This window comes from Sorex araneus, chromosome 6, assembly GCF_027595985.1.
Source record: "Sorex araneus isolate mSorAra2 chromosome 6, mSorAra2.pri, whole genome shotgun sequence".
Lineage (NCBI taxonomy): Eukaryota > Metazoa > Chordata > Mammalia > Eulipotyphla > Soricidae > Sorex > Sorex araneus.
In genome coordinates this window covers 95,511,383-95,535,098 of record NC_073307.1, presented here as the reverse complement: position 1 = coordinate 95,535,098, position 23,716 = coordinate 95,511,383, and the positions used below count along the sequence as shown (strand labels likewise).

The window sequence follows — 23,716 nt, the reverse complement described above, 5'->3', positions numbered from 1 at the left end:
CTTTTTTTTGGGGGAGTCACACCCTGCCATGTACAGGGGTTACTCCTGGCTGTACACTTAGGAACCACCCCTGGAAGTGCTCAGGGGACCATATAGGATGCTGGGATTCAAACCCGGGTCAGCCAAGTGCAAGGCAAATGCCCTCCCTGCTGTGCTATCACTCCAGCCCCAGACTGGTTGTTTTTATTTATTTATTTTTTATTTTATTTTGGCTTTTGGGTCACACCCAGTGATGCTCACGAGTCACTCCTGGCTCTGCACTCAGGAATTCCTGCCGGTGATGCTCGGGAGACACTATGGGATGCTGGGGATTGAACGTGGGTCCGCTGTGTGCAGGGCAAACACCCTACCTGCTGTACTATCACTCCAGCACCCCCTTCTCTGTTGAAGCCTCACTTCTCACATCTGTAAAATGGGAACGATTGTTCCCAAGGGGCGCTTGTGAGCAACAGCTGTGCTGCATGTTTCGACTCCGCCTCTGGCCATGTGAGGACGCCTACCTGTGCTCCCCATGACAGAAGAATTCAAAGTCCTCAGTGGAGGCACCAGAGCCTTGAGCCGCATGCCAGGGGCCCCCGCCCAGCTGGGCCCACCCAGGGCCGCTTCTCCTTCCTTTTGCAGCTTCCTCCCATGCTGGGGGGGACTCGCACTTTCACTGGGCAGGATCACCGCCCCTCCCTGCCCCCAGCACCCCCAAACTGGCCACACACGCACACCCTTCAGACTCGATGGCTGTTTTTATTATTAATAGTATCTTCTCCTTTAAGCATCCCTTTAAGGGTGAAATGAAATCCAACCATTTACAGAGAAAATGATTTCCGAATGTACATATTGATTTTTCCCTTACAAAAAAAATAATACTATTATTATTATCGGTGTCCCTATATTATACATTTCCCGGGGGCCCCGCCAGCTGTTTGGCCAGCCCCGTTTCCCCACCCCCATCGCCTTCGCCCCTGAAGTGCTCCTCCTCCACCTGCCCCCACCCCGGAGCCCCCCTAAGCCGGGGCTGGGAGGGCTCTCTGTGTCTGAGGTCAGGCAAGCATAGTTCCGGTTCCGGGAGCCCCTGATCCGGGAGCGGGTCAGTGGGGCGGCGGCATTCACATTGAGTTTGGCTTCCCTTTATGCTGGGGGGGGACCCGGGGCCCCCCTCTAAATTCCCAGTGTATGATATGGTTGGACTGGAAAGGCTGACGCCTCACCCTGGCCATCTGGTGGGGACCCCCAGCAGCTGTCCCTTCCCCGGTGGCCGTGGATGCCTGCTGTCACGGCAGCTGAGGGCACCCAGCGGGCCGGGGTGGGGGGGCTGTCAGGACGTGAGCCCAGGCCTGGGGTCCGGGCACAGACCAGAAGCCCCAGAAACTGTCTGGCCCTGCCTAAGGTGACTTTTCAGAGCCATAGGGACACTCCGACTGCATGGGTCACGTTGCACCGTCCCCCCTCACACAGGGACCAGAGAGGGCATCCCCTGGGTGGGAGTGGGGGCAACAGAGCCCGCCCCCCCCGCATCGGAGGCTGCGGCCCGGCTCGTCCCCCGACAGCTGAGGCAAGGGGCACCCATCCACCCTGGCCCCCCCTTGGTGGGCCCAAGTCCCCGCGGGCGGGCAGGGGGCAGGGGGCAGGGATGGGGGCGGGGACTGGGGAGGTAGTGAGCTCGCAGCTGGACAGCCCTTAGGTCGGGAGGACTCGCATTCCTTGGACCGCAAGACACAGACAGACAGACGGACAGACAGACGGACAGACAGATCCCGCGCCCCCTTCCGCCTCGCCTTCCGGATCCCTCTCCCCCCACCCCAGGGCCTTTTGCCTCTGTCCTTCGGGGGAGCTGCGGCAGCGTGGCCGCAGAGCCCCGGCCCAGCTCCCACATCCACGCAAGCATCTATTTACAGGACACACAGACACAGACGAGGCCACAGCCAGCATGCACCCATGCCCATAAATACACGCACGCTCGGGGGGCGGGGCCCGGGCCGCCGTCACGTGGCCGGGCCACAGCCAATCAGCTGCGGGCAGAAGCGCCAGCCGCCCCGCCCCCTCCCGGGCCGGCCTTCCTACCCATTTTCCTGCCCCCACCGCCTTCCCCTAGCCGGGGACGGCCCCACCTAAGCTCGTGCCAGCCCCTCTCCACGGGGGGCGTCTTAATCACAGCAGCTCGGAATCTACCCCCTCATGACTGTGCCCCGAGAGGCGGAGAGGAAGGAGGTGGCACTCAACTGGCTTTAGTGTCCCTTGGCGCACAGCAGCATGGTGACCCCTTCCTGGGCCCCCTTCCCCCGCGTGTCCCGAGGAGGGGGGCCTCAGGGGGCTCCCCCTGAGCCAGAGAGCTCCGGCTGGGGGTCTGCAACAGGGAGAGGGGACGGGGCGTCTCCTACGGCCTCCACCTGGCCTGCGGGCCGCGCTCCTGGCTCCCCACGAGAGAGCCATGGGGGGGCGGGGAGTGTCGCGGGGCCAGGCTAGTCCCCAGGCTCAGGCCAACTGGGGGTAAGCGACGGGCAGGAGCGAGGGGGGGGGAGGCGTGGGGGTCCTGTGGGGCGGCCAGGGGGGTGGTCTCTGATGACCCGAGGCTGCCCCCCACCTCCCCAGGGCCCCAGTGCGTCTATTTACAGAGTCCTGGGAACGCAGGCACCCCCCTGTCCCACTGCGGGCTTGGCACGAACCGCCTGGCCTCCCAGAGGGGGGGGTGACCCACAACCATCATGCAGGTGCAAGGGGCGGGGGTCGCGGTGCAGCTCCCAGGCCTGGGCCCAGACTGCCAGGGGCGTGGGGAGCAAGAACTCCCACCCCACCCTGCTCCTCCACGCCTGTTTTTTGTTTTTTGTTTTTTTCTAGAAGCACGCAGCGGGCAGGGGGAGGCTGGACGGGGCCGGAGGGGCACTGGCCGCTCCCCAGCTCATCCCCCGGGGGATGGCTCTGACCCGTACCCACGCAGCCTCAGCCTTCCACCACGTCGAGCTCGTCCCGGGCCGGGGCCCTGGGCTCAGAGCCCTTGTTCCGCCGGGTCCCCTCAACGGCGTTGGCGGGGCCGCGGGTCTCCCGGTAGGGGTTGTCCAGCAGGTAGCGGAAGCGGTCGTAGTTCTTGAGCAGGTACTTGGGCGCGTACATGTGCTCGCTGGGGTCGGCGGGCGGGTACTGCTGCTGCGTGCCGTCGAACCAGCCCCCGGTGCGGATGAGGCCGCGGATGTAGTTGAGGTCGCGCTTGTCCTCGTAGTCGCCCCAGCGCGGGAAGTCGCCGTTCTGGGCCGACACGAGCTTGAAGTAGATGCCCTCGGGCGTGAAGCACCAGGAGCAGTGCCAGCCGGCGAAGTGCAGGGGGCTGCCGAGCGACCACTGCACCAGGATGTGGCCCGTGCGGTTCTCGTACTGGCGGAAGCCGGGCATGGTGTAGTACTGGCGGCGGCGCAGGCGGATGCCGTCCAGCCCGTACACGGCCTGCAGCATGTCCACCGTGCAGCCGGACACCACCTCCAGCGTGCCGGGCTGCTTCCAGAAGAAGCCGTAGAGCGACTTGCGCATGTGGAAGGCGAAGGGCTCGGTCCAACCGTCGTAGAGCTTGAGGAAGAGCACGCCGTCGCGCGCGGGAATCTCGTCCGCGTCGTCGATGATGAAGACGTCGTCGGGCCGCAGGTTGCGCAGGCGCGACACGCCGTCCTGCGTCAGGAAGGTGCGCAGGTAGTCGTCGGCGATCCAGCCGTCCTGCCGGCCGCCCGGCGGGAAGTGGTCCAGGAAGACGTACAGCACCTTGTGGCGGATGTACTCGAACGTGCCGTTGCGCAGCAGCTCGCGGAACTTGAGCGGCCGCGGCTCGCCGTACGCCGTGAAGTTGGACTCGCACACCACGAACGCGTCTACCACGTCGCCCAGCTCGTGGAAGCGCACGTCCAGCAGGTCGAACTCGTGGTTGACGTTGATGGCGTTGATGACGCGCCGCGGCACCTCGCGCGGCACCAGCCGCTCCTTGGTGGGCAGGTTGGAGTACTGCACCACGGTGGGCACCCCGCAGCTGGGCCCGTGCCAGCCGGGCAGGCACACGCACTCCACCCACTTGCGCCGCGCGCCCCCGCGGCCAGCGCCGCCACCAACGCCACCGCCGCCGCGGGCCCCGGGGGGCTCCTGGGCGCTCAGCGCGCGGCGCGTGGCCGGCCCGCGCGCCCCCGCTGCGCCCTCGCCCCCGCCGCCGCCGCCCCCCTCCGCCTTCTCCTCGGGCCGCCCCGCCCCCGACGGGGGCTTCTCCAGCATCTTGGTGCCCTGCTTGAAGCACACGCCCCCGGCCTTGGTGCGGACGAAGTACTCGGTGGTGTCCTCGGGCAGCACGAAGTCCACGCGGTGCAGCTCCTCGGCCGCCGCCGTGCTGGGGGGCAGCGGCTGCAGCAGCGGCGAATGCGAGTAGAGCGGGGTGCGCAGCACGTCGGGGCCGCCGGGCTCGGGGCTGGCCTGCGGCGTGACAGGGGCATTGTTCCAGAAGAAGCTGGACACCAGGTTGGGGCTGAGCGAGGCCAGTTCCCGCGGGAAGGTGACGTAGGACAGCGTCTTAAAGAAGTGCAGGAAGGAGATGAGGCACAGGCCGGCCATACAGAACACGAGGAAGAGCTTGTAGCGTCGCATCTTCATCCTGCGGGGGGGGGGGGGGGGGGAGGGGCACAGAGAGCACAGCGTCAGCCTGGGGAGAGGGCCGGGGGGCGGGGCTGCCACCTTCCGCCCGCCCAACTCAGGGGGGGTTGGGCATGCCCCTGCCCGCCCCACCCTAACCCACCGGCTGCACCTTTGGTCCAGAGTCAAATTCGTGTGCGAAATGCACTGGGCAATGCAGAACCTGCCCCGGGGGGAGGGTGGGGAGGGGGGCGTTTCCAGGCAGGGGAGGGAGGTGGGCATTTGGGCCCTGGGGTCACCCAGAGGTGACACCTGGGCTGGCTTCCTGACTGTGGGTCGGCCTTCTTTCTGTCTTTACAACAGTGTTTCGCTGGAGAACATTCTCTTGTGTCAAGGGAACACAGGTAGGGCGTTTGCCTCGCACGCGGCCGACCCAGGTTCGATTCCTCCGTCCCTCTCGGAGAGCCCAGCAAGCGATCGAGAGTATCCCACCCGCACGGCAGAGCCTGGCAAGCTCCCCATGGCGTATTCGATATGCCAAAAACAGTAACAAGTCTCACCATGGAGACGTTACTGGTGCCTGCTCGAGCAAATCGATGAGCAACGGGACGACAGTGCTCCAATGCTATATATGCCTTTCCTGGGCTCTCCCCTGCTTCCCCAGCTCCTCCGACCTCTGCCCTCTCCCCAGTTGGCTACGCACTCGGCACCCCAAGGCCGTGACGAACCCTCTCCCCCCACACCGGAAGGGCTCCTTCCGATTCTGCACGTCAGTTTCTCCATCTCTCATCCAGTGCTCTCCATGTCCGTTCCCAAGGCCTTTAGCCCTGCCTCGGGTGTTTGGCCTCTCACTGCAACATCCATGTTCTAGGCGGCACAGTCAGAGGAGGCAGCCCTGACAGCTCGTGCCTGGAGGCACTTTGAAAGGCCAACCCTGGGGCTGGAGCGATAGCACAGCGGGAAGGGTGTTTGCCTTGCACGTGACCGACCTGGGTTCGATTCCCAGCATCCCATAGGGTCCCCTGAGCAGAGCCAGGAGTAACCCCTGTGCATCGCCAGGTGTGCGCCCCACCCAAAAAAAAAAAAGCAGGGGCCGGAGCGATAGCACAATGGGTAGGGCGTTTGCCTTGCACGCGGCCGACCCGGGTTCGATCCCCGGCATCCCATAGGGTCCCCCAAGCACCGCCAGGAGTAATTGCCAGGAGTAATTCCTGAGTGCAAAGCCAGGAGTAACCCCTGAGCATCGCTGGGTGTGACCCAAAAAGAAAAAAAAGAAAAGAAAAGAAAAAAAAAGGCCAGCCCTGGTGTTAGGACGGAGGAAATCAGGATCTCCGGGCTCTGCCAACCTGTCCGGGTGACACCGGCTGTCCCCAGCCTTCCCCGGGGCCCACGAGGAGTCCAGAGCAGGCTGGCAGCGAGCAGCAGGGGGCAGGCGGCATCTGGGCAGCTGTCCTCCGAATGCTGCCCAGGGGCGCTGGCTCTGGCAGACACACAGGACGGTGGGGGGGAGGTGGGGGCTGACCCCGGCTAAGTGGGAGCTGTCCCCGCAGAGGCAGGGCTGGCCTCGCGGGTCAGGCTGGCGGGAAGCTGCCCCTGGGCGCTGCTGTCTTGGGGGTCCACGGGGGCTCTGCAGTGCTCCAGAAGGCGAGTGGACGGCAAATGGCAAGAAAGGGTCAGCGGAGAGGCCGACTGGCGTGGCGGGGGATGAGGCGTGAGGCAGTACTATAGACTGGCGTCAGCACAAGGAAGGAAGCTTCTAGAATGATCGGCGCTGGGGGTTCAACCTCAGCAAGGCAGCCTGATCCCTCCGGGGAGCTATTCTGCCCTGAGGACCCAGCCCAACCGGGGGCACAGTCCAGCTCCTGCCACATGGGGCTGAACTGGATCCACGCCCAGTGGGGGGTGGGGGTGCAGCCACGTGCACCCAGAGGTCCAGCAGAAAGGTCAGTCGGAGACACCCTAGAAACATCGTGTCCTGCCTGCCAAGCGCTGGGGGCCAGGCCTGCCTGTGGAGTCACACTGACCCACTGGCCTGCAGCCTCATGGCCGGGCTGCCTCAGGCTCTGGTGACACCCACGGCCTGTGCCCTTGGACAGAGCCCAGCCAGGTGCTGCCATGGCAGCTGGGCCGAGCCCGTCTCCATGGCTGCCCAGATGCTCACAGTGAGTCTGGCCTGCAGTAGCACGGCGGGGAGGGCGTTTGCCTTGCACACAGCCGGCCCGGGTTCGATTCCCAGCATCCCATGTGGTCCCTGAGCACCGCCAGGGGTGATTCCTGAGTGCAGAGCCAGGAGTAACCCCTGTGCATCGCCGGGTGTGACCCAAAAAGCAAAAAAAAAAAAACTTTTGGGAGGTTTCATGGCTGGGTGTCCGGGCCACACCCTGGGCATGCTCAGTGGCTGCCCCCGCAGTGCCTGGGTGGGGGGGTGTCGAATCCGGGACACTGACATACACAACCTGTGCTCCAGCCCCTCCGCACTCTTAGATACCCTCCGCTCTTATTCTTCTTGGCCTGATTCTGTAGATTTTCTTTTTTCTTTTGGTTTAGGGGCCACAAGCAGCTATGCTCAAGGGTCACTCCTGGTGGGGCTCAGGGGACCCTACCCAACGCCAGGAATCAAACCTGGGTAGGCAGGAGCCCTACCCACTGGACTATCTCTGCGGCCCTGATTCGCTTCTTCACTTTAAAAAAATATGGGGGGGCTGGAGCTATAGCACAGCGGGTAGGGCGTTTGCCTTGCACGCGGCCGACCCCGGTTCTAATCCCAGCATCCCATATGGTCCCCCGAGCACCGCCAGGGGTAATTCCTGAGTGAAGAGCCAGGAATAACCCCTGTGCATCACCGGGTGTGACCCAAAAAAAAGCCAAAAAAAAAAAAAATGGGGACGATGCTTAGTGGTGTCCGGGGGCCCTGGGTCCCTCCTGCTGAGGCTGTGGGACAGGCCTGATGCCTCAGTGCTGGTCCAGGGCTGCAGTTTTTTTTTTGGGGGGGGGTCACACCCGGCGATGCACAGGGGTCACTCCTGGCTCTGCACTCAGGAATTACCCCTGACGGTGCTCAGGGGACCCTATGGGATGCTGGGAATCCAACCCAGGTCGACCGTGTGCAAGGCAAACGCCCTCCCCGCTGTGCTATCGCTCCAGCCCCAGGGCTGCAGTTCTTGGGGGCCACAAGGGCCACCCGGGCGATGCACAGGGATCATGAGCTGACACAGGGCCCTTCCAGATTGGCAGGGTGAGAGCACAGCACTGCGGCTGGGTGGATGGGGAATGAATGAGTGAATGAATGAACAGCATCACACCAGGTCCCACTGGTGTCCTTCCCCAGCCTCAGGAAGTGGCGGTAACTGTCTCTTTTTAATTTAATTGTTGTTGTTGTTGGGCCACACCTGGCTCTGCCTTGGGGCTCACTCCTGGTGGACTCGGGGCCCGGTCAGGGTGCTGGAGCTCGAGCCCAGCAGGCTGCGTGCCAGGTGAGAGAGAGCCCTACCCGCTGGACTGGCTGCTCTGGCCCCAACTGTCCCTTTTTTTTTTTTTTTTTTTTTTTGCTTTTTGGGTCACACCCGGCGATGCTCAGGGGTTCCTCCTGGCTCTGCACTCAGGAATCACTCCTGGCGGTGCTCGGGGGACCCTACGGGATGCTGGGAATCGAACCTGGGTTAGCTGGGTGCAAGGCAAACGCCCTCCCCACTGTGCTATCGCTCCAGGCCCCAACTGTCCCTTTTCCAAAGGGAGACTTGGGCAGCGAACTCCCCGGGGACACACAGTGGGAGGGACGAAGCCCAGCCACAGCGGTCACACCTCAGCTGCGTGTGGCCCCGGGTTCCATCCCCAACAAACACGGCGGCCGAGCCAGAACCTGCCTGTGAATTTTTCCCAAGCCCCGGGCGCCTCCCTGGAGATGGCTGAGCCGGGTCCGTCCCTGACTGGAGACACGCGGCCCGGCTGCCAAGCCACCTGGCGAGGACCGTCCCCAGCACATGACACACGACCTCAGCCAAGCCACCCCCCCGGCATGGAGCAGGCACCCACTTCACAGACGGGGTGGGAAAAACTGAGGCCGGCAAGTGACGCGGCCTGACGGCTCCTGCCGCGGTCCCGAGTCCTTCCCTCTGCCGAGTGCAAGTCAAGTGCGGTGTGGACACCCCGTCACCGTCACCACTCCCAGCCACCCTGCTCCCGTGGGGTGCCAGAGGGTGCAGCAGGGACCGCCCACAGCTCCAGGGTCAAAGGCCATCGCCACGGTGCAGGGGGAAGGAAAACAAGGGGCCATGGGGGCGTGGAGGAGGGGCGGCTGCCGTGAGAAGATGAGGGTGCGAGGGGGAGACAGTTCCCGGGTGGCCCCTCTGCAGCCACATGCACCCCAGTCCCGTGCTCATGGGACCTCCCCCGGACGGCGCAAATGTCACTCTGCTCCCCCCTCCCCCTTCCCCACCCCGGCCACTAAAATCACAACTCTCCAGCCATCGCGGTGAGTGTGGCCAGACTAAAGCTTCCAGACGGGGTGCGGCTGGGGACACAGCCGCGCCCCCGCTGTTGCGGTCACCCGGACACGGCCACGGTCACCCGGACACGGCCACGTTCACACTCCTGGTCACCTCCCGCCCCGCCCCAGGGTCTGGCAGTTTCGGGTCCCAGCAGGAAGGGCAGAGTCTGGGCCTCAGCCAGTGGGGGGGGGGGGGGGCGGGCAGGGAGGGACACCCACCCAGCCCGCAGTCACCCCGGGGTCCCGCCCAGGATGACACCCCCCGGACCCGGGAGCCGTCATACTGGGGCTCACCCACAGCCTCGTCCGGTCTTAAGGCGGCCACCGGCCACACCCGCGGCCTCCTGCTGGCTGAGGGGGTGGGGCGGGGGCAGAGCAGCTGGAACCCGAACCCCGTGCCCCAGGGTGGCTCGGGGCTGCGCCCAGCCTGTGGAGGGGGCGCCAGGCGGCAGGGCAGACCTGCAGGGCAGGCAGCAGGCACGGCCACCTGGACAGCCGAGGGGTGGGTTGGGGTGGGGGGGCGGGGAGCTCTCCGTGGTCCTGACCGGATCCCCCTCGGCCCCTGGACATCCCAGCACGGCGGCTCTTACCCTGTCCAGCGGGCCTGAAGACACCTGATCCCACCACCCCCAGGGCCGGGACGGTGCTGGGCGCTCGGCTCCTGCATGGCGCTGCCTCTCGCCTGCCTCCAGGAGGAAGTGCACCCTTGCCGCAGACTTTGCCCGGGCGCCAGAGGCCCAGGTGTGGTCAGAGGCGATGACTGAGTCCCGGACGTGGCAAGGGGGACACCCCACCCTCAACAGCAGCAGCAGCTCCAGAACCAAAGGGGAGCTGCGGAGGAAACACCGGCTTGGGATCTGGTTCAAATCCCGGCACGGGGACTCACGCGCCGTTGTGTCCTGAAGCAAGTGACTGAGCCTCTCTGAGCCGCACAGTGGAAGGAAGATGTCGCCCTCCCTGACATCTCCCTGCGGGGCTGCCGGCCCGGGGCTTCCCAAGGCCAGGACCGGGCAATGCAGGGTCCCAGGCCGGCCCTGCCCCGCGCCCACCCACCTCTTGCAGGTCAGCCTGGACCCAGAACTGGGACCGTCTCAGGCCTCCATTGGCCTCTTTGGAGGCTGGTTCTAGATCCTTCTGCAGAGTTAGGCAGGGCCAACCAGCCTGTACCTGACCAGAGCCTTAGGGTGGCAGTGGGACTCGGGGGTCTCCTCAGAGACCCAGGAATGTGGGGGTCTGTGTGCACTGGGCTCAGGGGTGCCACAGTGGGGGGGAACAGCCGCCACCCTGCACGGAGCCCCTTCGGACCAGCGGGTGCCAGGGCTTGAAGTCGGGAGGAGGGGGAGGGGCTGGGGCCGGAAGCCCGGCTCCCACAGAGAGCCACGCAGGGGCTGCTGGCTCAGCTCTCCTCAGCCCTGCAGGCCGGAATTCCAATAAGCAGCATTTGCACAAAAATGTCTATGGGGGAGACGCAGCGAGTCGGCCCCAGACAGCCGGGCTGGAGCCGGCACTGCGAGAGAGATGGGCAGGCACCCGGCGTGGGGGGCCAGAGCAACCACACGGCGGGGAGGGCACGCGCCCTGCACACATGGCCCACCCGGGTTCCACCCCCGGCACCGCCAATGGTGCCCTGAGCCCCGCCAGGAGTGAGCCCCCCGAGCACAGAGCCAGGAGTCAGCCCCCCAGCACCGTGCGGGGCATGGCCTCAAACAACCCCCAGCCACGTTTTTAGTCTACGGCGCGAACAATGGCTTTGTGTCTTCAAAACAGAGTGCACAGCATGTGACTTTATTCTGGAGAATGCGGACCAGCCCGAGGATTCAGAAGGTCATGCTCAGTGTGTGTGTGTGTGTGTGTGTGTGTGTGGTGGGCCGTGTCTGTGCTGGCGATGGGCCACGTGTGGCTTTCTCCTTTCAGTTTTTCATTCGTTTCTGTGCCGCTCCTGGCTCTGCACGCAGGAATCACTCCTGGCTCTGTGCTCGGGAATTAAGGTGGTGGTGGTCGGGGGGGAATGCCTGTGGGGTGGGATGCTGGGGATCGAACCTGGGTCGGCTACATGCAAGGCAGATGCCCTCCTCACTGGACTATCGCTCTGGCCCCCTGGCTGCTTCTTTATTTTTGCTTTTTGGGTCACACCTGGCGATGCACAGGGGTTACTCCTGGCTCTGCACTCAGGAATTACCCCTGGCCATGCTCAGGGGACCATATAGGATGCTGGGATTTGAACCCGGGTCGGCCGTGTGCAAGGCAAACGCCCTCCCCGCTGTGCTATCGCTCCAGCCCCCCTGGCTGCTTCTGACACTGTGTCTCCCGCGTTCGGGTGGCGTCCCTCTGGGCCGGCCCTGTCCATTCCTGAAGTGACGGCTCGGAGGGTTGGACGCACAGGCTGTGTGTGTTTGGGGGCCCCGGGCTTCAAGCCCCGGCACCTCAACCGGGGCTCAGAAAGCGAAAGGGGAAAAGACGGGTGGGACGTCAACAGCTGATGGCGGCGCAAGGGGCTGCTCTGTCGCACGCTGTCACCCCACCCGCTGACCTTCTATACCCTCAGCCTCGTGTCATTCAACAACGTTCGAGACTCCTAGATGCTCCCCCAGAAGCCCCTCGCCGCCTCAGAGCCCCCACGACCGTCACCTCCTCCGTGCCGCCCTCTCCTTGCCACGGCACCTCGACTCACTCCTCCACGGGCTCTCGACCCCCGCAAAGTCGTCCCTCAACTTCTTTCAGAATTGTTTTATGGCCCACACCCGGCGATGCTCAGCGCTGACTCCCGGCTCTGCGCTCAGGAATCACTCCTGGCGGTGCTCAGGGGACCCTACGGGATGCCGGGGACTGAACTCGGGTCGGCCGCGTGCAAGGCAAACGCCCTCCCCGTGGTGCGATCGCTCCAGCCCCCATGAACTTCTTCCAAACTCATGTTCTGGCTTCACCCCCCACCCGTGTATCACGAACCATCTTAACGGCAGCTCGGCTCCATCCAGAAGGTTCTAACCTGTCCAGAGCCACCCCAGGACCCGAAACACCATGGACGGCAACCGTGACCTCAGAAAGACGCTTTGTAAGCAGTGAGCCTTGCACGCAGCCGCGACTCCTTCTCCCACGGGCCATGGTGGAACGGCTGCTGTGTTAAACAACCTTTGCCTTCTCCTGCCTCTCCTCCGCCCCCCACCCCCCAGCCCACTCATGTGTCACCAACGAGCAGTTTCACCACGAAAGGAAGCTTTTGTCTGAGCGGCAGTTCTCGGTGGTGGCTTTATATTTTTTATTTATTTATTTTTTTTCCTTTTTGGGTCACACCCGGCGATGCACAGGGGTTACTCCTGGCTCTGCACTCAGGAATCACTCTTGGGGCGGTGCTCAGGGGACCATATGAGATGCTGGGAATCGAACCCGGGTCGGCCGCGTGCAAGACAAACGCCTTCCCCGCTGTGCTATGGCTCCAGCCCCTCTCGGTGGTGGCTTTAAAGCTGCACACTCAGGGACTGGAGCCATAGTACAGCGGGGAGGGCATTTTTTATTTATTATATTTTTTCTTTTTTGGGTCACACACCCGGCGATGCTCAGAGGTTAAGCCCTGGCTCTGTGCTCAGGAATGACTCCTGGCAGTGCTTGGGGGACCCTATGGGATGCTGGGGATCGAACCCAGGCCGCGTGCCCTCCCCACTGCACCATCACTCCGGCCCCCCTGGGGAGGGCGTCTGCCTTACACGTGGCCGACCTAGGTTCGATCCCCAGCATCCCATAGGGTCTCCAGACCCTCATCCCCACCCTAGGCCGGAGCAAAACTCCGGAAACCCCCCACTGCGGGTCCGGAAACCCCCCACTGCGGGTCCGGGCCAGCCCAGCCCATCTCACTGCTGGTGCTAACCACGCCCCCACCAGCCCCACCCAGTGCTAATGGCCGAGTGGTGGACGGTCCTCCCAGCCAGGACTAGCGCAGGGCGTGGGGGGTGCCCAGGCAGACTCTGTCTCTTGCCGCTGCAGCTGTTTTTGTGGGTTGGTTAAAAAAAAAAAAATCTAAGGGCTTGGGAGCCAGAACGATAGGACAGCGGGGAGGGCGTTTGCCTTGGATTCGATCCCCAGCAACCCATAGGGTCCCCCCTGAGCACTACCAGGAGTAAGTCCTGAGTGCAGAGCCAGGAGGAACCCCTGAGCATGGCGGGGTGAGACCCCTCCTCTCCCCCCCCAATAAATAAATAAATAAACAAACAAAGAAAGAAAGAAACCTGTGCTCAGTCCGCATGCTGGAGACGCCGTGCGGGCGTCGGCGGGTGGTTCAGCGGGCAGGCTCGGTGGCAGCCTTCTGGGCCCTGGGGTCCACCCCCCGGGAGCCAGCCTGACTGGTTCCTCCTCTCAGCTACAAACGTACTCATCCGCGCCCTGCTGGGCCCACACGGAAAATCGGCCCTTCGGCTCCTGCAGCTTCTCCACCGGCACGGGCGGCGTCAGCTCGGGACACGAACCCTTGAGCAGCGGGGCTGACCCTCAATGCAGACCCCAGACTCCCTCCCGGCCACGCCTGAGTTCAAGGTGGTTTCCTTCCAGAGTTCCCCCTTCGCATGTAAACTCGGCAGAGGAGGGTGTGGCCCCGTGCATGCGGCTTCCTCCTGCAGCCGCCCTACTCTAGCTTTTGATTTAAAGTCGGGGTGCTGTCGGGGGCGTGGGGGGGAGCAGGGGCAGGGCGGGGAGGGGGGAGTTGGAGCGATAGTCCAGCGGGGAGGGCGTTGGCCTTGCACGAGGATCCCTTAGGGTCCCCTGAGCACTGCCAGGAGGACCCCTGAGCATCATTGGGTGTGACCCAAAAAAGCAAATAAATAAACAAATAAAGTCAGGAGGGCTGGGGGGGGCAGGGGGGTGTTTTGTGCTATGTGAGAGGCCCCGAGCCGACCGCTGAGCACAGAGTGGGAGGAGCCCTGAGCACCGCCGGGTGTGGCCCAAACAAGGCCATTCCGAGCAGGAAGGCCTGGACAGGGGGCGAGGGGGGAGGGGGCCGGGTTTTGGAGCTGGGAAAGCTGGAGGCGGAGGCGCCCGGTGGGGCTTCCAGAACACATACCACGTCATCAGGGAAGCAAAGCGTCCCACGGCTGCACTCGGTGGGGCCACCGGGGGGGCGGGGGGCGCAAGGTCACAGGTCACAGGTCACAGTGACCGCACTCGAGAGCAGCCTGACGTCCGGGCAGACTCCACAGCGTCCACGGTAGATCCCGCAGGGCAGGGGCCCGGGAGACAGTCGGGGAGAGGTGCCGGCCTTGCACGAGGCCGACCCGGCTCCGTCCCCAACACCACCAGGAACCACGTCCAAGCACCTCGGGTCAGGGACAGGGGCCCCGAGCCCGAGACGGGAGTCGAGCCCGAGACGGGAGTCGAGCCCGAGACGGGAGTCGTAGCCTCAGCCACACGGGCAGGTGCTCCCCGTCGAGGCCCGGGGGGTCTGGCTCCCCGCGGAGGGGGTCCTCCACTGGGGGTCTGCGGCCCCCAGAGAAGGGACCCACCACACAGACCCGGCCCCGCCCCCACGCGTGCCCCCGCCCGGTACCTGCCCTCGGTGCTCTCCGCCAGCTGCTCCCCTCGCGGCTGCGGGTTCCTCCTGGACACGAGTGCAGGTGGCGACTCAAAGGCAGGAGGGGAGGGGCAGGGGCCTGAGCCTGGCCAGGTGCCAGCAGGTTCTTTCTTCTCACACACACGGTCCCACCTCTTCCCTGTGGGTCACCCCGCCCTGCCCGGTCGCAGTGACCTCCTCTGCAGGAGGAAACGGACACAGGGACAGGTGCGCCCTGCCCAGCCGCTCCCGGACCCCCAGGCCTGCACGGGGGCTGCACACTTTCGGGGGATCAGGGGTAGGGGAGCGGGGGGAGGGGGGTGGTCCCCTCACACACGCGGGTCCCTGCCTCCTGGGGACCCGGGGTCCCGAAGGAACGGGGCAATGGGGCAAGGGGAGGGGGCACGTTCGCCCCCGAGCAGGGGCACATGAGCGAGGGGTCCCCGTTTGTGAGAGGCGGCAGAGGCAGGACCCTGACTGGACGGCTGCTAGCGAAGAGGACAGTGGAGGGGCCAGCGGGCGGGCGTCCACGAGCTGCGGCCTGGGGCGCTTTATCCCCTCGTTCATGCCCAAACTCCACCCTCGTCCCCTCCTGGGCCTGCCCGGGAGCCCCCCCCTCAGGAGCCTGGAGTTACATTTCCTTTGGGCTCCCCTCATGCCTCAGTTTCTCCATCTGTCACACTACGGAAGGGCCCAGGGAGAGGCGAAAGGCCCAGGGGGTTCCCAGCACACGTCCGCAGGGGCCCACATGGGGAGGCGAGGCCCTCGGCTGGGTGGACCCAGGGCAGCTGGGCGGGACGCCCTCGGGGAGCCCCCGGGGCAGATGCCACAGGCTGTGGGTGTCCCAGAGCCCCGGGGTGGGGGGGCTGGGCCCTGCTCTGCGCATCAGGGGCTCCCGTCTAAGGTCTGAGGATTAATCATTGGCAGAGCCTGGAGCAGAGCCCGAGCCACCCAACACCCCCCAGCGGGCTTGGGACCCCCTACTCGGGGCTCCCCCAGGCAACGAGGCAACAGAGGGGGCCCCGCCCCGCCCCACCCGCCGCCCCGCCCCGCCCCCAAGCCCACCCGCCGCCCCGCAGAGCGGGGTCCCACCCCCTGAGCGCCCCCTGACAGGTCAGCTAAAGCCTCAGCCCCCAATCCCCCTTCCCACCCTGGGTGGGGCCCTCCCAGCGCGTGGGGGGCTGGGGGGGCGCCAAGGGGCTGTGTGCGCCCCCGCACCCTGGCCTCTCCTCTCTCTCCTCTCTCTGGCCGTCGTCACGTTTCTCTGGGTTTCCTGTGGCCGGAGCCCACAGACTCGGCCTGAAGCCCTCCCTGTCCCCGAGGCCCTCCGGAGGGGCCACGCTGCCCCTGACCACCCTCTGGCCGGCAGGTGCCCGCAGACTCTCCCCCAGCAGCCGGGTGGCCCCCCTGGGACGCCCTGTCCACACGCCGCGGCGCCTGTCCCCGCCCGCCCGGCCAGCTGGTGGGGTGGTGGGGGAGGTCCCGGGGCTCCCCGTTGCTCTGACCACCCCCCGACCCCGCTGCCTGCACCCGCCCGGTGCCGACCGCTGTGGGGGTCCTGGGGTGCTCTGGCCCCCCAGCCGAGCCCCCCGCGGGGCCCAGCAAGGCCCGCCCGCGCCGTCACAGGCAGTGCGGCCCATCCGCCCGGACAATGTACAAAGGGTCACTTCAGGGCCGAGCCTCGGTGCCAGCTCCAGCTCGAGGGCTTGGGGGTGGCGTGTGGGGGGGGACCCCTCCCCCAGGGCTCTGTCCTCAGAGCCGCCTCCAGCACGGGCGGGGGCCTGGCATGGTGACTCCATCCTGGGTACGGGCGGGGCAGACGGCCGCCTGGGCCCCCCACCCCCGGGGCACCTGGGCTGTAAGAGGGGCCGCCGCGTCCTAGGGCCTGCGTGGGGCAGGGCAGGGGAGGGGGGTTACCGCGTGGCACAGGTGAGGCTGGGAGTGCCGGGAGGGTGGCGGGCCAGCTCCCAGAATGCCCAGAACATTCTCGGCAACAGCTGTCCCCGCCTGAGTGGCCTCACACACTGAGGCCCTCAGCTGCCCGCTCGCCCGGTCTCCACGCCCGGCCCCCTACCCCACTCCCCTCACTGTCCCCTCACTCACCTGCACGGTCGACCACGGTCGGGCCCCAGGAAGCCCAGGCAGGCCCCCACCTGCCGCCCCGCCCCCAGCTTGGAGCCTCTGTCCCCGGGGCCAAGTCCAGCCCGGAGCTCAGGGTCTTACTCTCCTCCCAGACCCGCCTTCCCGCCCTCCCGCAGCTCGGGACAGCCGCACCCCTGCAGGCGGGGCAGCCCCTCACCCTCTGGGACAGACCCCACCGCCCACAGGGCAGGCGTCAGCCTCAGTCTCGGCTCCTCCCGAGCCCTCCCCAGCACCCCCGGGTGGAGCAGCAGCCCCTCCCAAGCCACCTGGGGGGGGTGTCTTGAGCGCCCCGAGGGTTGGAGCCCCTCCGGAGGCCCCCATGAAAGCGCTAAGGAAGCAGAGGGCGCAGCCCGAGCTCAGGGGCCCCAGGGCTCTGGCTCCTGCGGCCAGCTGGGACCCCAGGACACTGGGGGTCCCCGTGGGAAGAGGACAGCCCCATTCCCCCCCCCCATGCCCGCAGAGTCCCAGGGGCGGGACCCGGCCACTGCAGGACACGCGCTCACCCTCCCAGGGGCCAGGGGACAGCTGGCGGGGGACGTGCCCCCCACCCCCTGCATCTGCGGAGGACTCAGCCCTCCCAGCCCAGCTCGGGTACCCAGACCCGTGGGGAGGGGGCTCTGCCCAGCAGCGCTGGGAGCCCCTATAAGCCCCGATTTCCCCTCAGCCCCAGGGTCCAGGGTGGGCCTCCCAAGCCCCACAGCCGGTCAGCCCTGGGCCGCACCCAGGCCGAGTTCCTCCTTCTTTCTCCCGGGCTGACCTGAGGTCACAGCCGTGGGGGGTCAGGGCCTAGAAGAAGGCCAGCTGATCACTCAGGTCTGACGGGGGTGGGGGGTGGGGGTCAGAGCTGCGGCAGATGGGCAGAGCAGACTCGCCAGCCAACCCCTGTCCATCCGTCTGTCTGTCCGTCCTCTGCCGGCCCCCAAAGATGTCCCAGGCACTCGGCTGGAACCGAAAGGGACCACACAGGGGCTCGGGGCCCCGGGGGACGGCGGATCCCTGCCCCCCGCACGACGGCGCCCACCGCACTGGCCAAACCGGACCCAAGATCCCGAGGAGGCGCCGGGACAGGGGGAAGCTGCTTCCTGGGCGGGGGGGGGGGGGGGCTCGAGAGGGGGCGGTGAGGGCCCGGCACAGCCCAGAGGCCACGGAGGGAGGATGAGGGTCGAGTCCCCACTGGAGCGTGGGGAGAGCGGGCTGGCCGCCCGGCCGGGCCTGGACTCTCGCTGACCCCTGTCCAGGAAGGGGAGAAGCACCCGCGGGCACGCTGGCACCTGACCACGGGCAGGGCCCCGGGTGTGCCTCGGGCACTGGGCCCCTCCCGTGCTGGGGGCCGCAGCATGTGTCCAGCTGAAGGGGACATTCCAGATCCCAGCTGAAGGGACGGACAGGGCCAGCGGAGCCCTCCCCCAAGCTTCCGGGTCCACTCCAGACCGTCCCCGATCCCGGCTGAAGGGTCCCAGCTGGACACGGGGGGCAGCCCCGGCTCCGGCAGCCCGGCCCGAAGGCGGGGCTCCACGGCCTCCAGGCTCCGGTGCAGCCCAGCGGGGTCCCCCCGACCCGGGTCCCTCTGGGCACCCCATCAACATCACACAGTCGGGGGTGAGGCCCGGCTGCAGGGGGGGGGCTATCGGGAGGGGAGGGGCATTCCAACACGGAGGGGGGCACAGCGAGGCCTGAGGCACCGTGCCCACCTCCCGGCGGCTGGGGGGGCTCAGGCCTCCCCTCCCCCCCGCAAGCCTGCTCGTACCCGAGACCAGAGGCCCTAGGCGTGAGAGGCAGCACAGCGGGGAGGGCGCTGGCTTGGCTCTTCGGCAGGGCTCCTGGGGCCCCCCCCAGGCTCCCTCAAGCCCGCCAGGAGTAACCCTGAGCCGTCAGCACCCCCAGGGGGGCCCTCAGAGCAAACAAATGCAAGGGGCTGGAGCGAGAGCACAGCGGGGAGGGCGTTTGCCTTGCACGCAGCCAACCCGGGTTCAACTGATTCCCAGCATCCCATAGGGTCTCCCGAGCACTGCCAGGAGTGATTCCTGAGTGCAGAGCCAGGAGCAACCCCTGAGCATCACCGGGTGTGACCTCCCCCAACAACAACAAAAGAAGCAAAAACAAAAACAAGCAGAAAACAGCCCAGAGCGGGGTGGGATGGGGGAGGGGCAGGGGCCTGGGTGCCTTTGGGGGCGCGTTCCGGGGGACGCATTGTGCCACCCAGACCCACCCTGCCAGGCTCCCGAGCCGGGCCCAAGCGGCTGGGGCAGCCCCGCCCCAGGCTTCTGCTTCCGGCCCGAGGACCGGGCTAGGCTGCTCCCGGGACCCCTAGAGCTCAGCCCGGGCCAGGGGGACCCCCACACTGGAGCTCAACCGAGCCACAAAACTGTGCCAGCCCCGACCCAGGGGCGCCGCGGCCCCACAGAGCCCCCACCGGCCGCGTCCCATGTCCCCGCCACCGGCCGAGCTCGAGCCGCGTCCCTGCCACGGGCGCCGGGGTCTGGGGCGCCCCTCGCCCCGGGCAGAATGGATCTGCAGCCCGTGCCCATCCGTGCCAGTCCCGCGACGCCCCTGCAGCTGCACCCCGCCCGCACAAGTATTCCAGATATTTCCCTCAAACGCCTTCGCGTGCCAGGCACAGTGCCAGCCCTGCCCCGGCCACTGGCAGCTCCCCAGACCCCTCCCCAGACCCCGCCAGACACCCCCTCGGGGTTCCCCTCACAGGGGGGCACCCACAGGGCCCAGGTCAGAGGAGCAAAGAAGAGGGGGGTGTCCTCGGTCACCCCAAGGCGGGGAGGCTGGTGCCAGGAAGAAAGTGAATGGGCGGAGAGGGGCCAGCCCGGGGCACCGAGCACAGAGCTGAGGGCAGGGGGCAGCGGCCGGGGGTCTCAGGAGGCGCCCTCCCTTCCTCCACGGGGCTGGGAGCGGTCGGGGGGGGTCTCACAATTCCTGGAGTCTCTCCGCAGAGTGTCATTCTGGCCCGGGGCCGGGGGTTGGCCAGAGGGGACAAGGATGTGGCCCCGTCCGGCCGGCGCTGGGGTCCCGCCGGCTGGCTACGAGCCCAGTCCCGCTGCTTCCCAGCCTGGAGCCCCAGGGCCCCCCAAACTGCCAGAAAGGGTAAGAATAGCCCCGACTTCCTGGGAATCGGGTTGGCGTCGGGAGGCTGAGGCTGCCCGAGTGTCTGGCCCCGCGCCCGGCACATAGTAAGTGCTTGATAAACAGCCGAAATAAACAGCGGCAAAGTGCATGGCTGGGAGGGGCCGTGAGGGGAAGAAGGTTCTGGAAAACCATATGTCAAGGCCACGACAAACAGAACCCTAGAGACAGACCCCAGTCTGAGAACTTTCCGGCTGACCCTTTCCCTGGGGGGGTGTGGGTGGGATTTCGACTTCAAGAGGGGGGCACAGTCTTGAGCCAAATAAACTCTAAATTCTTAAAACTAGGAGTAATTAGGTGAGCGCACAATTCCTATTGTTGTGCTTTTATTTTTTATAGGAGGGAAGAAAATAACGGCCCCAGCAGGGGAGGTTTCGCGTGCTCGGAGGTCTGGGGCAGCCTTGGTGCCTGCCCCTGTGCCCCCCTGCCCCCCAGCCCATTCTAGACTCTTCCACGCAGCCCGTTTCCCAGCCAGAAACATTCCCGCCCTCCGCAGCCTTGGGTGCCTGTGACCAGCTGGTCCAGCCGGCCTGCGGGGCTCACGGTCACCCTCACATGGGCCGCGACCAGCTGCAGGGGCCGAGCATGTGTGCCGTTCCCGGGAGCAGCCCTGGGTCCGAGCCGGGGGCGGCCCCCCCGCCCCCCGCCAAACACAACAAAAAGGATCAACAAGGGGCTGGAGCAATAGCACAGCCAGGGAGGGCATCTACCTTGCACGCGGCCAACCCAGGTTCGATTCCCAGCATCCCATAGGGTCCCCTGAGCACCGCCAGGAGTCATTCCTGAGTGCAGAGCCAGGAGGGACCCCTGAGCATCGCCCAGTATGGCCCTAAAAGGCCCCCCCAAAAAATGGGAGGCGGAGAGCGGGAGCAGTTTCAGGGGGTCAGTGTGGACCGGGCCACGGCCTCGGCGGTGCCGGGTTTGGGGTCCACCTGGGTCATCTGCAGAACCCCGAGGTGAAGGCCAGGTGTAGGGCAGGGCTCGCACAGGCGTGAGGGAGGGTCAGCGAGGAGGACGCTGGCCCCCCTCTGCGCCCTCCCCTCACCTCCCTCTCCAGCACCTACAAGACCCTCTCGGCCCCACATCCATCAGCGTCTCCGGCCTGTCCTCCGCCCACGGCATTCATTTATTAGGCGCCTGCTGAATGCAAGGGTGGTGACGCTCTGGGGCCTCGAAGCTGCCCCACAGGCAAAGATTTACACCATGACACAGGCTCGGTGCCAGCTCCCCCTGCCCCAGCCGGGCACCGCCCCTGAAGACCCACACCTGGGAGGGGAGACGTGGGGACCAGGACACAGGGTGCTGGGAAGGGGCTGTGCAGAGAGCCGCCGGCACAAGCTCCCGCTTTTAGAGGGAGGGAACGGGACCGGAGCCATAGCACAGCGGGGAGGGCGTTTGCCTCGCACATGGCTGACCCAGGTTCAATCCCCGGCATCCCACAGGGTCCCCTGAGCACCATCGGGAGGGATTCCTGAGTGCAGAGCCAGGAGTAATCCCTGAGCATCGCTGGGTGTGGTCCAAAAAGCCAAAATAATAATAATAATAATAATAACAAATAATAATAATAACAATAATAATAGAGGCTGGAGCGATAGCACAGCGGGTAGGGAGTTTGCCTCGCATGCGGCCAACCCGGGTTCGATTCCCAGCATCCCATATGGTCTCCTGAGCACCGCCAGGGGTAATTCCTGAGTGCAGAGCCAGGAGTGACCCCTGTGCATCGCCGGGTGTGACCCAAAAAGAAAAAATAATAATAACAACAATAATAATAATAATAGAGGTAGGGAAACTGAGACACGGGGAGGCGGAGCTGCCAGTGTGCTCTGGGCCCCTGGCTCTGGACAACCACCCCAAGTGCCCTGTGGCACAGGTACCGCCACACTGCCCCCCCCCAGGGATGCTCTCTGCTGCCCGATGAGACTGTAGCTGCCACGGGGCGAGTCCTGCGGCACGGCCACCTGGCAGCCGGGCACAGAGCCCCTCACAGCAGGTCTTCCTGGGCACTGGCCTGAATGCCCGCAGAAAGTTCTGGAAGGCAGCCCTGGTCCCGGTGTGGTAGGAAAGAGGGCAGCCTCGCGCCAGGGGCAACAAGGAGGCCTGGGGTGGTGGTGCGACCACGGACCACGCGCCCTGGGGTGCAGGCAGGCCCTGCCTATGCCCCCACCCCAGCCCCCCGCCCCAGGTCCCCTCAGTCCTGCCCGGGACATCGCCCCACCCAGCAGATGCAGGCTGAGGCTCAGCCACATGCCCGGGACAGTCACCATCAGAGAGAGTCCTGATGTGGCCGCAACCGGGTGGGGGGGGGGCAGGCCTGCTGGAGCCCCCGGGCTCGGCCCCTGGGGGGTCCTGACTCCCCCACACACTCCCCAGCCCCTCGGGCTGCAGCGACCCCACACACACACTTCCTGTTATTTGCAGGCTGCTGCGTACCCCTCTTCCTAACTTTCCCGGGACCCGGTCACCTCCCCACTCACCCCCCCGGGTGTGAGGGGCTGGGAGGGGCTGGTCACCCTGAGGCCCCCCTAGTCACCTGGCGACCGGACTGTCCCTCAATCTGCCCCGTGGTCTCCGAGCAGGGCAGGGGGTGCCCGAGCCGGGGACCACCAGCAGGGAGGGGTCTCAGGGCTTCCTCCAGCGGCCCTCCCACCGCCGCCGCCGCCAGGGCGCGCGGAGACCCCGCGCGGCGCCCCCCCCCACACACACCCTGGCACCCCGGCGAGAACTCACTATCTGCAGGTATTTATAGCGCGCCCCCTCCTCCCCCGCCAGCCCGGCTCCCTCCTCCCCCGCCCTGGGCAGTGCGGTAGAAAAAGCGGGAGCCCCCTCCCCCTCCCCCAGGCAGGGGCTGGGGGTTCTCCGCGCGCTCGGCAGCCACAGCCCGGGCCCCCCCAGCCCCGCACCCCAACCGCGCCTGGGCCTCCGCCGCCGCCGCCGCCGCCGCAGCCCGGGGTCGGGCAGGGAAGGCGGGCGCCGAGGCCTCCCACCCGCAGCCCCGCGCCGCACCGGAGGTCTGGGGGTGGGGGGCGCCGCCGCGCACAAAGCCCGGCCCGCAGCCCCCCGCGCGGGCCGGGGAGGACGGGAGGGGACGGGGCTCGGCCCTCCGGGGCCCGGGACGCGCCGCGCGGGGGGAGGGGGCGCCGGCCCCGCCGCCGCGGGCCCCCCGGGGGTCGCGCTCGGGCGGGGGCGGGGGAGGGGCGCGCGGGGTCGACTCACCCATCGCCCGCCGGGTCTCAGCGGCGGCGGCAGCAGCGGCGGCGGCGGCTCCGCGGCCCCCGGGGCCCCCGGCGGGGAGATGCTGGCGGGCGCCGCAGCCTCTCGCCCCATCCCGGGCTCCGGCGGCGGCTGCGGCGGGCGCCCGGCATCGCGGGCGGCCCCCTCCCGCCCCCGCCCCCACTCCCGCGCCCAGGCGCTGCACCCCGGGGCCGCGGCGGGGGCCCGGCCGGCGGTGCCCGCGACGCCCCGCCCCCGCCGGAGCCCCCTCCCCGCGGCCGCCCGCCGGGCTGCGCCTCCCGCGGGTGCGATGCAGCGCGCGCGCGCGTGTGCGTGCGTGTGTGTGTGTGTGTGTGTGTGTGTGCGCGCGCGCGCGCGCCCCTGCCCACGGCCCGCTGCGCTGAGCCGTCTGTGCCGGGGAGGCGGGTCGGGCCGGAGCGCGTGTGCGTGTGTGTGCGCGCGTGTGAGCTCGTCTGTGCGTGTGTGCGCGTGTACGCGTGTGCGTGCGTATGCGCATGTATTCGCGTGTGTGTGCACGTCTGTGCGTGTGTGTGCGTCTGTGCGCGTCTGCTTGTATGTGCGCATCTGTGCTGTGTGTGCGCGGTCTGTGCGCGTGTGTGTGT

General features: G+C 66.8%; 1 protein-coding gene across 1 annotated transcript; it reads right to left on the bottom strand.

The window, feature by feature from the left end:
- Positions 1–718: 718 nt before the first annotated feature.
- MGAT3 (beta-1,4-mannosyl-glycoprotein 4-beta-N-acetylglucosaminyltransferase) lies at positions 719–23,276 on the bottom strand. The gene is made up of 2 exons (XM_055141142.1): positions 23,097–23,276; positions 719–4,609 (listed from the first exon to the last, which is right to left on the bottom strand). Exon 2 carries the CDS (start codon positions 4,606–4,608, stop codon positions 2,932–2,934), a length of 1,677 nt encoding a protein of 558 aa, XP_054997117.1. The 5' UTR covers position 4,609; positions 23,097–23,276; the 3' UTR covers positions 719–2,931.
- Positions 23,277–23,716: the final 440 nt, after the last annotated feature.

Excerpts from the sequence above, each read along its gene's own strand:
- MGAT3 (XM_055141142.1), bottom strand. The coding sequence starts at position 4,608 with ATGAAGATGCGACGCTACAAGCTCTTCCTCGTGTTCTGTATGGCCGGC.